We start from the raw sequence: 17,467 nt of genomic DNA on the forward strand, positions 1-17,467 counted from the left end.
AGTCAGTGGGAGTATCACAGTGTGGTGAATCTACAAAGGATCAGAAAGTTTGTTGGGCAATCCAAGAGGCAGTGAAGAGAGAGTCTGAAATGCGGCAGAGGAAGGGCAAAGGGAATGAATAAGCGGGGAGCGATGAGGCTGCAGATCAGGGATTCTGGCTGGGTCTGGGCCCCTTGGATAGGCAGGCTTGAGGAGGGGGTGTTCTCAGAAGTGCACATTGAGCTGGTGAGCTGGATGGAAGGAGGGAGTTGGCACTGACAGCCTCTGGCTTCTGTCCCCGCCTCTCCCCACCCCTGGCCCTCCCTCTCCTTGGCACGTTGTTCAGAGAGTAAGCCTGAAACTCTGCAAGTGCCCAGTTTGAGCAAGAGCTGTATGGTGACCAGGAGGAACTGCAGCACCGGCTGGCCAGGGATGGGATCAAGCTGGGGCCCAGCCCAACACAGGGACACACATCACCTGAGGAACTGACCCTGAAACCGGGGAGAGCAGGTGAGGCTGGGCATGCGGGGAGACTGTGGAGTTCCTGCAGGGAGCTGTGGCAACAGGGCCAGGCTGACCCAAATGGCCATGGAGAGGAACTGCAAGAACCTGCACTAGGGTGACCAAATGTCCCGATTTTATGGGGACAGTCCCGATTTTTGGGTCTTTTTCTTATATAGGCTCCCCACCCCTTGTCCCAATTTTTGACACTTACTGTCTGGTCACCCTTCTGCACAAAGGAAGGGGAGGGAGAAACCCCAGATTCTGTAGCTGTATTGGAGCCCTATGCCATCCTGTGATGTTTGGGGTGTGGGATGAATTGTCACGCTGCCACAAAACTAACCCCCTATGAACACCAGAGGCGCAGAAAGGCAAATAAACACAAGTGGGGGAGGGTCCTGCCTTGGAGAGTGGGGTTCACTCCAAAACCAGCAACCAGCAAAACAAAATCAGCTGGGGAAAACATAGGGGCAGTGGCCAAGACCAGGAAGACTCCTACTTTGAGGGGAACAAATTTCACTCCAGGGCTCACACAAGAAGTGCTCAGACACAGACTGTAACTGTTTTGAGGTTATATTTTTGTTATCTGGGTGTACAGCACCTAACACAGAGGGGCCCTGATCCCTGATGGGGGCCTCTGGCACCACCACAGTCCAAACACTGGTAATCAAACCCTCCCCAGCATGGAGTCCTGAGCTATCCCCTCCCAGCCCCATGTCCAGGCATGCAGGGGTTGGCTAACCTCAGCAGGCCAGCACATTGATACTATTCCTGCCCCAAAGAGGAACCATGCCCAAGCTTCTCTAGGGATGGAGTCTGGGTTTTATGGGTGTTAAATAGAAATAGCTGAATAACTCACCGAAAGCAATGTGTGGTGTCACCAGGCAGAGCCCCGGCTCATGTCCCAACGTGGCTCCCTCCTCACTCAGCACACCTGCTAACATCACCATCTCTTCCTCCTCACCCCAACATGGCTGCCTTCTTTGCCTCTTCTAACATGGCCTCCCCCTCCTCAATTCAACATGGCCACCTCCTCACCTTCTTCCTCACCCCACATGGCCACCTTGGTGTAAGGTAGACTTGCTCCTTGCACTAATCTCCATTAGCTTTGAAAGACTGCACAGGTTCCCTCCTGCCTCCCCAAAGATGTGTGAAGGGTGAAATTCCCATGCATCCCATTGTATGAGGGTCTATTGGGTGGGAACACTGGCTCCTGGCATCTTTCTGCTGAGAGAGAAATGGAAAGGGCCCTCACCTCCCACCCTGCTTGGCTGAGAAACCGGGTCACTGTCGTGAGGAGCAGGCTGTGTATGGCAGTGTTGGGCTGTCTTTAGCTTCAGGGAAAGGTCCTTGGGGACCTGGCCCCACTGTACCTGTTTTTGCTGCTGCTGTGAAGGGAAGTCTCAGAGAGAAATTGGGTCATGCTCCCCTTGTGACAGAACTGTAGCATAGTGATTACAGACAAGGGGCCTTACACAGGAAGTTTTACATGACTTCCTCTCTTGTTTTGCAATTTCTTAGAGGAGTGTGGAAGACGATGAAGGTGCACTCCTCCCTACTAGACTGACCAGATAGCAAGTGTGAAAAATCGGGGTAGGGGATGGAGGGTAATAGGAGCCTAGATAAGAAAGAGCTCCAAATATTGGGACTGTCCCTATAAAATTGGGACATCTGGTCACCCCACTCCCTACCCAGGTCACAGGATGACCCTGACTGGGTTTGTTCCTCAGCTGCTAAATCACTGAGATGCTTGTCTGTCTGTCAACAGCCCCCAAGTGCCCATCCCTGTATACAGTGCAATCTGCACTCCAACCCCCGGAGTGGTGGCTTAGGACACACACCCTTGCAATTTCCTGCCAAGACAGGGTGCGTCATGCAGATAGAACAGAGTAGTATATCATTGGCTCCTGAAAGGAAGGAGACAGGAGCTTTGAGCTGCTAAAGGAAAATCTGGGCTCTTTACTGACAGGTTCATTCATTTTATTGACACTTTTAAACTGCCTGTGTAAATATACAAACTAGGAGGCACCTGGAATAAAGTCACACGGCAGGGTTCAGTATCCTTTTCCAGCAGGGAGTGCAGGTGAAGGGAGTTTCAAAGACTCCAAGGCCAAAAGGGACCACTGTGATCATCTAGTCTGACCTGTACTGCACAGGCCACAGAACGTCCCCAAAATAATTCCCAGAGCAGATCTTTGAGAAAAACATCCAGTCTTGATTGAAACCTTGGCAGCAGGAAGCATTTGGTGCAGGCAGTGGGAGATGGGTAGTGGAAGACATTTGTCCTGGGCAGTGGGAGATGGCAGGGCATGGCATGGGAGAGGGGCAGTAGAATGTATTTAAAGTGGGCAGCAGGGTCTGAGCAGGGCTGGGAGTGGGTGGTGGGGTACAGGCAGGGCCTGGAGCCTCAGTCTGCAGATTCCTTCCTGTGTCAAAGGGCTGAGGCCAATGCATCCCCTAGTGCCTCCACCAGCTGTAGCACTCACTATTTCTTGGTCACTGTAGATTTGCATGGCATTACAGGGGCTGGTGCTTCACTAACAGCATTGCATGTGGGTTAGAACCATAGGGGGGAACAAAGGGGCTGCTTATGAGAGGGAGTCCATGTTGCATTGCCTGACACTGATCGTACATCTGTTTGGGCGGTCATCACTGTTCTACCCCTTACATCACCTCCCCCTCTATAGGATCTGCCCTTCTCTTAGACAGATGGGGCCCATTTCCTTCCAGAACCTGGCAATGCTGCTCCTTCTGTTGGCTATCGTCCTGCTGACCATGCAGCCATTTTTAGGGTGCTAGCTTGATCAAAGCTAGCGTGGGTATGTCTGCCTGAGCTAGAAATTACACCTCCAGCTCCACTGTAGGCATTCCTCATGTGTCAGGGCCAGGAGAAGTGACACATTCAGATGCAGTAAGCCACAGTGAAGAGGGTTCTGTGCAGTGTATGGGACCTGAACCCTGCCCCTCCCCCCAATGCTTGATTTTTGTTTTAGATGACATTACAAACTTGATTGATAAATCTAATAGCAGTGAGGTAATAGACAGACTTCAGAAAGGCATTTGAGATGGTATCACACAAAATCAACACAGCACACATTAAACACATTAAAAACTGGTTAACTGACAGGTCTTAAAATGTAATTGTAAATGGGGAATCAGGAATGCATGGGTGTGGGTCCAGCAGGGATCAGTTTTTGACTCTATGCGATTCACTATTTTTATCAATGAACTGACTGAAAACATAATGAACAGGGCAGGGCATAATGATCATTTGGATCACTTGATAAGCAGGGTGCAAGCAAACAATATGTTTTTATACATGTAAAGTCCTACATCTAGGAAAAAAGCATGCAGGCCATACTTACGGGATGGGAGATGCTATCTTGGGTAGCAGTGACTCTGAAAAGGACTTGGGGTCCTGGTGGATAATCAGCTGAACATAAGCTCCCATTGCAACACCATGGTCAAGAGAGCTAATGTGATCACTGAATGCATAAACAGAAACCTTAAGTAGAAGTAGGGATGTTATCATCACCTCTGTATTTGGCACCACTGCTAGAATACTGAATCCAGTTCTGGTGTGCTCAGTTCAACAATGATGTTAATAAATTGGAGACGGTTCAGAGAAGAGCCATGGGAATGATTAAACAGACTCTGGTGCTCAAGCTGTTTAGCTCAACAAACAGAAGGTTAAGGGGTGTCTTGATCAGTCTATAAGTACCTTCATGGGCAAAGAGAATATCTATCTTTTGTTAGACCAACAGAAGTTGGTTTGAGAGACAAGTTTTTGAGCTTACACAGAGCTCTTCTTCAGGAGCCCTCAAAAAGAGTTCTGTGTAAGCTCAATAACTTGTCTCTCTCACCAATAGAAGTTGGGCCAATAAAAGACATTATCTCACGGACCTTGTTTCTCTAATATTCTGGGACTGACTTGGCTCCAATATCTCTGCATACACGGGGACAGGAGTTTGATAAGAGAGGGCTCTTCAATCTAGCAGACAAAGGTGCAACAAGATCCAAGGCCTGGAAGTTGAAGCGAGAGAAATTCAGATTAGAAATAAGATGCAGTTTGTTAACAGTGAAGGTAATTGAGCATTGGAACTATTTACCTAGGGTTGTGGTGGATTTTCCATCAGGGGACGTTTCTAAATCGAGATAGGATGTTTTTCTAAAAGATTTGCTCTAGTTCTAACAGGAATTAATTCAGGGCAGTTCTCTGGCCTATGTTATGCAGGAAGGCAGACTAGATGATCACAATAGTCGATTCTGGCTTTATAACCTATGAATCCTCAGTGCCCTGTCAAGGACACCTGAAATTGGGAGCACTTTAGGCTGAGCAGTTGGGACTGGGAGGGATCCTGGAGAATGGCTACTGAAGGTCCTCTTGACTGGATGCAGAATCCTGTTCTTGTTCTGAGCTGCTCCAAGCTGCATCTGGCCTGAGAATGTCTTCCTGCATCCCATCTGGAGGGTGCATCTTCTCATTTCCCCAGCCAGTTTCCAAGCCAATGTCAACAGTGAGAGCAAATATAGAGCTCTGGCCCCAGGATAGCACAAACCTGATAGGAGCGATTGCTGGGAGGGGCAGGGCTGAGGGAAGGGCATCAGCAGGGAGGTGAGGGTGGGGAGGCAGGGGAGTGCCCCTTGATGATGAGCTGGGCAGGGCACGGAGAGAAGCAGGGATCCCTCTCTGTGAGCTGGCAGCAGCCATGTCATATTGGGTGTCACTGTCTCACACCTTTCTGCCCTGTGAGGAGATGAGCTTTTGGGAGCCTTGTTCTGCCACTATTGGTAACACTTCTTGAAGGAGGAACTCGCCCCAGAGCAGAGGGATTCCAAATGTCTCTTCCCTACCTTCCTCTCAGCCCTGGCCCTGCTCCATCCTCTTCAGCAGATGGCATCTATCTCCGGTATTCATAAGGCCCGTCACTACAGCATTCAAATGTCAAACAGCTGATATTTGCATGATGCAGCTCTTTGTCTCTTCCCATTCCTGGAAATGTTCTTCTCTTAGGGAGATGCCATTCCTAGGGGAGACCTCAGTGAAGAGATGGTTTTTGCCCAGAGATCTGAACAGGCTCAGCCTGAGCCACTCATGGAAGATGTGTTCTACAGCTGAGGTCCCATCACCACATACACTCTACCCTGAATTTAGGTTTGCTGAGCTCTATCAGCCCTGGGGAGCTTTGTGTTATTCTGTTCTTTATGGGAGATTCCCCAAATTACCCAGGGCAATTTCATGCCTGGTATTCTGAGTGACTCATTCCTTCAGTCCTGAAATTGGGCTCATTGCGCAGTGTTGGGGAGTTTCCTGTGCAGTTTTGTAAAGAAGACACATCCACTTCTTCACTCTGTGAAGGTGCTGTCACCAGTGAGATAATGTTGCTGTCCCCATGGTGAATTGCAGAGTTTACAGGGTTTCCATTTGTTAACCATTCCATCTGAGATAAGGAGCTGTGGAATGTTCCCTATCTCCCAGCTGTCAGGACACTTTACTGCCAGGTTATGTCCACTAAGGAGAGACCCGGGCACAGAAAGATGTGTCAGTTCAGAATCTGACAGTGGCTTCTCCCATCTCAGGCTCTCTGCAGCCGCCAGGGCTAAAGGCGGAGTGAGTAGTTACTATTTATCTTAGGGTTTTATAGTGCCATCCACATAAAATCAACAATAAAATCCTTCCTTAGAGGTTTTTAAGGTGAGGCTTGACAAAGCCCTGGTTGGGATGATTTAGTTGGGGAATGGTCCTGCTTTGAGCAGGGGGTTGGACTAGATGACCTCCTGAGGTCCCTTCCAACCCTGATATTCTATGAACAACAATAGCAAAGTCCTTAGTGAACTTCATAAAGTCTCTCACACTCCTCCCTTTTCAGAATCAAAACTCTGTAGGGTAGAGTGTGGGGTTGTTTTTTGGGGGGTGATAGTAGTGGGTAAGCGGTTTGAGAATAGAAGGGGGTGTTCATATTGTGAGCACCACATAGAGTGGAAAGGCTTTCTCGAAGAGGAAGACCTTGCAGTGGTTCCTCAAGATAGTCAGGCTCTGGATTTGCATGATCACCTCTGGAAGACTGTTCCATGCATTGTGCTTCGCCCAAGGCTTTGAGATTTTCTATTGCCCCAGAGGAGTACAGCTGTCATGATGATTCATAGTTCAAAATTCGGTCCCCGATGTAGCCAATCCATTAATTTCTTTGAAAATTAGGATCAAGGCCTTAAACTGACCTCGGAGCAAGTGGAGGGACTTGAGCACAGGCCTGATGTGCTCATGGCAGCCTATGCCATGGAGAAGGCGGGCAGCCACATTCTGTATCAGTTGGATCCTGTGCATCATCTTGACATTGAGCTTCAGATACAATGATTTACTGTAACACAGTCTGGAGGTGACAAATGCATCGATTAGTATGGGCAGGTCCTTGTCCAGGGGGAATGGCCTAAGTTTCCTAACAATCTGAAGGTGAAAGAGGACATTTTTGGAAACTGATACTGCCTGGTTATCCAGGCTTAGCAATGAATCAAACAAGACCCTGAGGTTTTGTACCACTCTGACCAACGGGGGCTCCATGCCTTCAATGGAAGGTGGAGACAATATCTTGGCCAGCTCTTCAAAGTGTTTTCTGTTTCCAACTAGCATCCTTTTGGCTTTGCTCAGGTTTAGCTTGAATCAGCGGCTCTTCATCCAAGAGCTTATTTCTTCTAGGCATTCTGACACTTTAGTAGCGGCAGTGGTTGCATTAATTGAGGATGAAATAAACAGTTGTGTCCGTGGCATACTCTTGGCAGCTGAGCCCATGAGGTCTGTCTCTTTCCTCCAGTGGTCTCCCGTAAGTAGTGAAGAGAAGTAGGGATAGATAGTGTGGATCCAACAGGACCCAGCAGGTGAGGCCTTTGGAGAGGAAGAGCCACTACCCATCACCACTCTGGATCTGCCAGTGAGGAATGACTGGCGTTACTGTAATGCTGAGCTGACTACTCCAGCTTTGTCATATAGGTGTGTTAGTAGCGCCTTGTGGTCCACTGTATCCAAGGCTTCAGAGAGGTCCAGCAGAGTGAGCATGGAGATCTGACCTGTGTCCATGGCCATGAGAAAATTGTCTTTTAGTGTTACTAGAGTGGTCTTTGTGCTGTGCCTTGAGCTGAATCCTGATTCTGAGCTATCCAGTGTGTTGGCTGATGTCATATGTTGGAGCTATTTTCTCAATTATTTTGTCCAGGTAAGGAAGGTTGGAGACAGGATGGTAGCCGAAGAGATCTTCAGGGTCAAGTGTTGGCTATAGTTGACGGCATTTTTCAAGGAGTCTGGTAGGTGAGGGCACAGACTATTTCCATTAGGATTAGGCAGACTTGTTATTTTTTGGCTTGTACCACCAGAAGTGGCATGGATCTGTTTCATAGGTTGTGGCTCTAATATGTTTCAGGGCTTTTTGAGCCTTGGCTTGTGTGATTGAGCCAGACTCAGTCATAGACCATGAGGCAGCTAATACAAATCATGTCGGGGAGGAATTTTCTGTCTTATTTAGCTCCATAGGTATTCAACTGAACTTATCAGTGAAGTATGCTGACAGCTCTTCACAATGGTCAATGCTGGGCTACACAGTCGGGGTTGATTAGCTGGTTCACTGTATGAAATAGCTCTGATGGCCCTGATTCTGCTGCACTGATTGTTGATGAGTAGAAGGCTCATTTTGACTCTGTTACTGCAGTGGCCTAGTCCTAGAAGTGTTGTTTGTGCTGCTGGCTGAGGGATTCAGAATGTTTTTTGCATCTCTGAAGTTTGAACTTTCTGCATGTGTGCCTCAACTGCAGTAGTTCATCTGTCAATCCTGGTGTCTTCTTGGTCAGTTGGGGGTGGGGGAAATGGATGGGTTGGGTGCCGATGGTAGTGGACAACAGGTGATTGTACTGTACTAACTCATTGGTGCTTTGGCCTTGTGTTTGTGTGGCTTTTCTCCTAGAGCCAGTTGAAAACCAAGGGAGTTCAGGAGTCTTCAGTGGTGGACCAGCTTTGGTTGATCATTATCATTGTGGAACGGCTCTGGTCTCTGCCTAGATGAGGTGGTGATCAGATGACGAACTATATGATGGTGACATCTCCAATATCCATTCCTAGACTGAAGATAGGCTTCAACATATGTCTGGCTGCATGTGTGAGTCCAGAGACTGCCTGGGAGAATCCCATGGTTTCCACGTGGTTACTACTAGAAAGAAAACTCCAACCGCTCCTTAGCAGCTGAGTGGACACAGGCCGGTCCCCACTGTTCCATTCACCCCATTTCATTCTTCCTTTCTTTCCATATGAGACTGTTCAATAGAGCAGCTTCTGTCTGGGCAGCAAGTCAGATCTACACCACCCTTCAGTGAGGAGAGAAAGTGTTTAATGCTTCCCAGGGACACACCGGCCAAATCAAATGCCTGGTTGAAGTGGGCACCACTTTAAAATAAATCAAACTTCACCTGACCCAGAAGGATCTTCTAGCCAGTAAACACTCACAGGAAGCCTCTACCTTGTGCATATTCAAAAAGGAATTGACGGACAGAGCCCTGGGTTGGGACATGGTAGCTGTTTCTTTGGCCAGATTCTCAGCTGGTGTAAACTAACATATTTCTATTGACTTCAATAGAGCACTACTGATTTATGAACCTGAAGATATCTGATCAATCATTGGGTATTTATATCACGTGCATCACAATGATTGCTGATTAATATCAACATTCTACAGCACTTTAGGAGAGGAGAGAAAGAAGAATTCTGGATCCAATGGAAACTGCAGAGGAATTTTAGGGAGGCACAAGGTTATGTGAGCTAGTCATCTTAGGGGGCTGAGAACCTGACAGACATTCTTGTGAAAAATATCACAGGTGGTTGAGCATTTCATCTCCTCTGGAATATCATGCCTCCCACAGAGCAGTCACCTGGCATCACAGTGGGGCATTGATTTAGCACTGACTCAGAGGGACATGGGCCACCTCCTAAATCCCCAGCAACATTTCCTGTAGTGTCTGGATTTCCCTGGGTGGTTTCTCAATGAAGTTATTATAACCAAAGACAATGCTACAATCTTGCAGCATTCCCCACAGGAAAGCCAAGTCACAGCTTGCAGAAGTGTCCTGCATCTGGTAATAGCAGCTTCAGTGAAGATTGCTAGACTTTCATACTTTCCCATTTTTCTCATCTGTTTACAGTGGAATTGGCTGAGCTCCATTTGTTAATATTTGATAGGGCCTGTCTGCCCTCTGAACTCAAAGCGTTTGCTCTCCAAGGATACTGAATATAATTTAGCTCTGTAATAAACCTGTGCAGCAATCTGCACCTTTGGTAGCTGGAGGGAAATTGCAGACAATGTTTAGTTTGGGCTTCAAGATCCAGTTCCATCTGGAACACAAGTAAATACTGCAATCAAGAGATATGATTGACACTAGCATTGGATGTCCTGCAGGTGGAAACCTATAGCAGCCTCGTATGCACCCTCTGCATATCAGTCTCACTTGCATCCCAGTCCACCTGCAGGATTATTATTAGTGTAGGTCCAGGAACTGCAGTCAAGGATCAGGGCCCCGTTGTATAGGCACTGTACAGCCAAGTAATGAGGAAGATAGTCCTTGCCACAGAGAGCTCACAATCTACATGTCAGATAGGATACAACAGGTGGATGAAAGACAAACAGGATGGGAGGTTGCTATAACAAAATAAACAGAGGTCGGGATACTGCAGGCTTCTGCCCTGCACCACTGTAAACCAGCATCCCCACTACCATAGACTGTCGCCTTGTCTTCTTCTGAACATGTCTACAGTTGTGAGCCACATGCAGCTTCTCTGGGCATCACGCTGTTGATGAGAAGAATGTAGCAATTTCTTTAAGTCATAGATTTTAAGCCCAGAAAGTACTATTAAGACCATCTAGTCTGACCCCCAGTATAACACAGGCCAGAGAACCATACCCAATATACTCTGTATCAAGCACATAACTATAGCATGTCTGTTAGAAAATGATCCAGTCTTGATTTAAAGACTTCAAATGATGGAGAATCCACCACATCCCTAAGGATGGTGTTCCGGTGGTTAATTAACCTCACTGTAAAAAATATGCACCTTATTTCTAATCTGAATGTGTCTAGCTTCACCTTCCAACCTTTGGATCGCATTGTGCCTTTTTCTGCTAGATTAAAGAGCTGTCTGCTATCAGAAATCTTTCCCCCATGTGGATACTAATAGGCTCAATCTTCTTTTGGTTAACTTGATAGATTGAGCTTCTTAATGCTTTCGCTCTAAGGCATGTTTTCCAGATCTCCAGCCATTCTTTTAGCTCTTTTTAGAACCCTTTACAATTTTTCAACATTCCTTTTGAAAGATGGACAGCAGAACTGAACACTCTATTCCAGTAGTGGTCTCACTACTGCCCCATACAGAGATAATACCAGCTCCCTACTCCTACTTGTATGCCCTTGTGTATACATCTAAGGTCATATTTGCCCTCTTTGCTACAGCATTGCACTGGGAGCTCATGTTAAACTGGTTACCTACCATGACCCTTCAGTTCTTGTCAGTGTCACTGCATTCTAGAGTACTGTGTCCCATCATTTAATGTGACCTACATTCTTTGTTGCTAGTATGAGTTGCAACTGGCTGTATTAAAATACATATTATTCAAATGATCTCACCTTACCAATTGATCCAGGTTAGCCCGTACAACTGGTCTGTCCCCATCGTTATTTACCAATTTTTGTGTCGTCTGAAATTTTACCAGTAGTGGTTTTAGCTTTTCTTCCGGATTATTGATAAGACTATTTAATAGCATTAGGGCCAAGAACAGAGCTCTGCAGGCCCCAGCTAGGAACACCCACGTTGGATGACTATTCCTTGTTTACAGTTATTTTGTGAGATTATCATGTAACCATTTTTTAATCCATTTAATCCTCTGATGCTGCAAATGGTGGTGGGAATGACCAGCCAACCAGTCACTGGTACAACAGACAGATCTAAGTTAGTGCCCTTTACAGCCAAAATATATACCTTCTCCATCCCCAGCCTCTGGCAAGAAGCTTGCCCCCCACAACAGGGCTTCAGAGATGGTTTCTGCAGGTTGCTGCTCTCAGGACAATCCACTGTGAGGGGGCTTACCAGCAGGTGTCTGTAGATTCAGGTTTCAGAGTGGTAGCTGTGTTAGTCTGGTTGGTGATGAGATGCGGTGCAGACTGAGTGGCACTCCTGAGAGCACTGGGGCCTGCTGCGCACCGCTTACCCTGAGCTCCTGCTCTGGGATTGAGAGGCCAAATACTATAGATACCCTTTATTCTTGGAGGGGGCCCTATCACCCAGTCCACCATTCACCAGTTTATGCCTTTTGGCCTTGCCCTTGATGTGACTTTGGCCTTTTGTTAATGGAGCTACACAAGTGTTGGCTTCACAGTGGAACGGGCACCGGGGCATGGTGATAAAGCAAGTGTTCCCAGGTCATCCAGTGCCTGCCTGGAGCAGCTGCTTCGCTTCAGTCCGCTGCACTTTTGTCCTCTGTGACACTGGGAGCTTTTGGTGAGTTTTGTCAATTGCCTTCTCCTGATTTCTGCCTGTGGTCCCTCATTGTAGCTGGGGCCCTGGGTGATGGGCTGCTGCCTTTCTGAAAATGCCAGGCAGGGAAATGAGCTAATTTCAAAATCTTTAGGGAGATTCTGGGGGCTGCTGAGGTGCTCAGAACCTTCTGGGGCCTGACACCCCCATGGGATGAAGCTAGTAGGTGCAAGTTACTCATCTCCTGCAGGGAAGAATCAGGACGCTGGGCTGTAGATATTCTGAGATGCAAGTGGAGCCATTTTATGGCTCTTTCCCTGCCCTGGGGATTCATTTGCCAGACACACACAACTCCTGGGCCCCTGCTGTTGATGTGCTACCTGGGACCTATCCCACCTGGATTCTGAGCTCACAGCTGCACTGGGATGAGACTCAGCTTTGTAATGACTCTTCTCTGTGTGGCTCAGAGATCAGTGTTCTGAAACTGGGAATGCCTCCAATTTGGGGAAAGCTGAGGCCCCTCTCAATGCTGATGGACAATGTTCTTCCAAGACGCCCCTTTAGCAGCTCCTCAGGGATTTCTCCAGAGCCGAATGTGCCTCCAGGCGCGACTCTTTCCTCTCCAGTGACCCTGCACTCTCCTTTGTAAATCACTCCTCTGGGATTTGCAGCATCATTGAGGACATGCTAATTAGTCTGAATCAGTTTTTGAGAGGCTGTGCTGGCATCGAGTGTGGAGTTGCCATGGCTCACAAAGGTCTCATTGTTAGGAAAACAGTGGGATTATCTGAGTAGCTGCTAGAGTTTGGGGAGTGGGGAGAGAAACAGGTTTTTCTGACACATACTTGTAAGGTCTCATAGGTGCTTTGTGTCACTCAGGGGGCTTAGAAAGGGGAGTTATCAAATCCTCCTTGGCTGGGTAAAGGCCCAAAGGCAGGAGGCCTTGGAAAAACCCCACAAACGATCATCAAAGCAGCAGAAGTGCCTGGGAGAGGAAGATCTGGCTCCCTGGATTCTTCATATCTGACAGCGGCTGAGATCAGTGATTAACAGATGTTTTTATTATTGCCTTTTCAGAGATTGGCTTCAGGCAATGGCCACTTCAGTGGGGACATTCCCAGCTGCTCTGTTGACTCCAACACCTGCTTTCCAGCTGACAGCAAATACCACCAGTGAAGGTGAGGAGAATTGCGTCTTCAATGAGGAGTTTAAATTCATCCTGCTGCCTGTGTCCTATGCGTTTGTCTTTGTGGTGGGGCTGCTGCTCAATTCCTGGGCCTTGTGGATGTTCATCTGTAAGATGAGACCCTGGAACGCCACCACCACCTACATGTTCAATCTGGCCGTCTCAGACACTCTGTATGTGCTTTCTCTCCCCACCCTGGTCTATTACTATGCTGACCGCAACAACTGGCCCTTTGGGGAGGGACTCTGCAAGATTGTGCGCTTCCTCTTCTATGCCAACCTATATTGTAGCATACTCTTCCTCACCTGCATCAGCGTGCACCGCTACGTGGGGATCTGCCACCCCATTCAGTCGCTTGGGTGGGTAAAGACCAAGCATGCCCGCCTCATTTGCGTGGGTGTGTGGTTCGTTGTCACCATCTGCCTCATACCCAACCTGATCTTTGTCACCACCAGCACCAGGGGCAACGACACCCTTTGCCATGACACCACCAAGCCCGAAGAGTTTGACCACTATGTGCACTACAGCTCCTCAATCATGGTCCTCCTCTTTGGCATCCCTTTTCTGGTGATTGTCGTGTGCTACAGCCTGATGGCTAAGAGACTTTGGAAACCCAGCCTATCCAGCTCCAACCAGAGCATCCCCTTCTACAAGAAACGCTCTATCAAGCTTATCATCATTGTAATCACAGTCTTTGCCATCTGCTTCCTACCCTTCCACATCACACGGACACTGTACTATACTGCCCGGCTCTTCCAAGCCAACTGCAGGACCCTCAACATCGTCAACTTCACCTACAAGATCACACGGCCTCTGGCCAGCATCAACAGCTGCATAGACCCCATCCTGTACTTCTTGGCTGGGGATAAGTACAGGGGAAGGCTGCGTCGGGCTGCGCTCAAAATGCCCAAATCTGAGAACCCATCTACTCTAGCCCTCGTCTCACAACTCAAGAAGAATGGCTTCTCCACCTCCCGAGGTGCCAGCTACTCCATGAATGATGCCTGAAAAAAGGGGGTGAAACTGACAGACAATGGAAGCAGCAAGGGGTATTGAAAGGGCTAGAGCCTGGGGAGCCAGTATGCATCTAGGCCAGAATGTGGGACCAGCATTAGGGAAGCCAGTAGAGTTGCTGGGTTAGTCTCACTCCACAATGGAGATCTTCTCCATCTCCTCCTAATCTCTGTGAATTATTTCCCCACTATGCTGTGTCTGCTTCTGACACATTCTGGCACCAGGTTTAACCTCTGAATGCTTTTGAATTAGGTTTACACTCCCACTCTCAAAGCATGCGCCACTCCCTCAGACAGACTGAACATCTATCTCAGAGCCAGGGATAGTCCGTGTCTTGTCACAGCATGGGAGGACTGCCCAGAGTAATGCCAATGGGAGTGCAGAGAGAAGAGACCCCTACGTCCCATAAGGAAATGGAGGAGGCCAGAGGGATTGGCTTATGAAGAGTACGAGAGACTCACAGGTAGTGAATTCCCTGCTTCAGACGCAAGTTGGGGCAGAGCAGTGGGAAGGGAGAGGACACGGTGACACTTCGCTGGTCAGAAGCCTAGGAACCCAGAAGCCCCAGTGCCTGAGGCCGAGAGCAAAGAGATGGAGGATTTTACCATAGGAAAGGAGCCAGCAAGTGACCACAGGCCACAAAACTGGCCTCCTGAGTCTTTTGGGAGAAGCCCAAATAGGCTGTTTCAAGTAGCGTGGGGCCCTGGGCTACTGACAAGGGAAGGTCACAGCCTAGTGTCTGCAGTACAATGCTAGGGAGCTGAGGACTGAGCATAGGCCATGCTGTGTCTAATGATATGCTACGTAGGGGGGGTCCAGGTGAGAAGAAAGGAGCCTGTCTTCCCAGGCACAGAAAACCCATTTAGAGCTTCCTTCAAAGTGACCCAGAGGAAATAGAGACCCCCTGCTGAAAAATAAATAGAGACAATGCTAGCAAAGAAGAATATTTAGCACTTTATAAACAGTAACTAAGTGACCTAATGGGGTCAACCCTGGGTCAAAATGCAGGGCTGGGGGAGGACAGCAGGGAACTCCCGCAGCTAGGACTCAAGGCGCAGCATATGCTATTGAGGACAACACGAGGGTCAGACAGGAAAGGGGAGAAGAAATAACTGACCTGGATTCCTGGGGCTAGTGGCTTGGCCTTTTGCTGGCCATACTTTCAGCAGTAGGGGGTCTTATGTCAGGAATCTTTCCTGACCATGCTCAGACCACGCTATGTCATAGCCTGAGTCAGTATCTGTACGGAGCAGTGGCTGCCATGCCAACTGTGAACTCCCTGCCGGCAGAAGGGTATCTCCTGGATTACTGACCGTGACTAACATCACCTCATTTGCCTTGCTTCCCTTTTGCTGCTCTAAGATGGGGGAAACTGAGTCTGAATCACAAGCAAAAGTAGCTGAGCTGCTGTTGATGGAGCAGGCACCACGCCAGCAGGCAGCCAGGGCAGGCAAGGAAGCACTTTCAGGGCACTGGTTCTACCAATGCAGAAGAGAGACTGGGGCTGGCTCTGGCAGGATGCAGGTGATGGGGTAGGGATGCACACAGAGTTAAAGCCTGCGCAGTGGCCATGGAATTGTGTGTGAATTGTAGATGCTGTTACACGTCTCTGTCCCTTTGTGTATGGGAGGGCATGACTCACCATATAACTAACAGAGAAGGCACCACAGCACCTTTGCTCCCAACTCTCCTAGCTCCAGGTGGCTGGAGGGTGGGCAGAGCCCCCAGAGCAATGAAGCCCATGAAAGCAACTAATTGATCCATGAATAAAATGTTTTCCTGAGCAATTTTCCTAGAGCCCTGGACTGTTTATTGCCACCAGGAAATCAATAAACAGGAGAGAACTGGCACGCATGAGAATCTTTTAAATGCCTCATTGAAGGTCCATTTGGCTTAGCCAGGCTGTGACGTGTCCATTGCTGAAAGCTGAGAGAGGATGGAATGCCAGGTGACATGTCTGCCTGGGCTCAGTGGCTTGGCACATTTCCTTAGGGCCTCAGGAGCGTTCAGAGCCAGTTTCACCCCTCAGGACTCCTGGAGATGGCCAGAGTGAGTTTTCCATTGCAGTCAGAGTGGGGAAATAACTGAAGGCATAGCTGCTACCTCCTGATAGGTCTCGTGTATCGGAGGGGAAGGCCCAGGTGGTTTCCCAGAGCCTCCAAAGAAGGTCTTAGATGATTTGTGAGGCTGGTATTGTACCGGAGACTCCAAGCTCAGCATGTTTTACATCTACATTGCTCCTGCTGGGGAAATGTCCCCAGTCCCTTTAGATCTGCATTTAGTGGGCTCAAGTATTCAAATAAAAGGTTTGAGCCTGAAGAAGAAAGGCCTGTGGTAGAAAGGGGGCATTTCCCCTCCTTTTTGCTAATTTTTCCACCAGATCATACCTGAAATGGCTTTCACACACCCCAGCACCATCCACCCCCACCCCCACCATGTCTCAGTGCCTCTCGCCCAACTGAGGATGGGCTTATTTACACAGGTTCTGGCATTTCAGCCTCTGAAATATGCCCTTTAGATTCGTGGTGAGAGTCAAGAGGCAGGGAAGATTCACCACTTAATGTTCCATTTTTCTCTGCCAGATATTAGCCAAATTCCAGCAAGCATTTCTAAAGCAAGTGGAAAGCTTCCTCCAGCCCCTGACAAGACCCTAGCATGCCCTGATGTGGCACCACTGCTGACTAGGGCATGAGTGTTAGCATTTCTGCAGAGAAGCCAGGAAATTGGGAGTGTAAAGTACTTAGAGGCACTATAATAGGAAATTAAAAAGCTCTTTAGAATGTTTCCTTTATTAGTATTTACTTTTGAAATGTTTGCATAGCTCTATTGTTTAATTGTGTGGGCAAAAGGTGGTATCCGCAAGGGAGCATACAGGTGTGTGTAAAGTGCTCCAGCGATGATGCTGGATGATACTAGTGCACTAGGTTGTAATGAATTAGATATTTCACATTCTAGAATTCATGAGCCCAAGCCTGCCTTCTGTGCGGAGCAGAGCTGGGGCAGGGCCATCTCTGCCACTGGGAATCTGAGAGGGGAGCTGCAAAGCAACCCGTTTTGTCCTCGCCACAGGATTGTGTTCATACAACTCAGCCTGGCCTCATGGGTGATCTTTGCTTTCAAAGCTGCTGTCATCTATGCCCAGGGAACAGCTCACCAGGATGCCCCTGGCCTGGGCCCAGCACTGGGCACTACCCAAGCACCAGCTTTCCCTACAGCAAAGCAAAAGCTTTAAGCTAAGGGATGGGTCTTGTGCCATCACCTTCTCTGCTTGCAGAGGCTGGGGGGGG

At 48.4% G+C, this 17,467-nt stretch overlaps 1 protein-coding gene across 1 annotated transcript; it reads left to right on the top strand.

Annotated features, from left to right (window-relative positions):
• The first annotated feature begins 373 nt into the window (after nt 1-373).
• On the top strand, nt 374-17,268 carry P2RY4 (pyrimidinergic receptor P2Y4). Its single transcript, XM_039487422.1, has 2 exons — nt 374-489; nt 13,058-17,268. The coding sequence occupies exon 2, from the start codon at nt 13,074-13,076 to the stop codon at nt 14,172-14,174; it is 1,101 nt and encodes a 366-aa protein (XP_039343356.1). The 5' UTR covers nt 374-489; nt 13,058-13,073; the 3' UTR covers nt 14,175-17,268.
• Nucleotides 17,269-17,467: the final 199 nt, after the last annotated feature.

This window comes from Mauremys reevesii, linkage group 9 (genome assembly GCF_016161935.1).
Source record: "Mauremys reevesii isolate NIE-2019 linkage group 9, ASM1616193v1, whole genome shotgun sequence".
In the NCBI taxonomy this organism is placed as follows: Eukaryota; Metazoa; Chordata; order Testudines; family Geoemydidae; genus Mauremys; species Mauremys reevesii.

Excerpts from the sequence above, each read along its gene's own strand:
- P2RY4 (XM_039487422.1), top strand. The coding sequence starts at position 13,074 with ATGGCCACTTCAGTGGGGACATTCCCAGCTGCTCTGTTGACTCCAACA.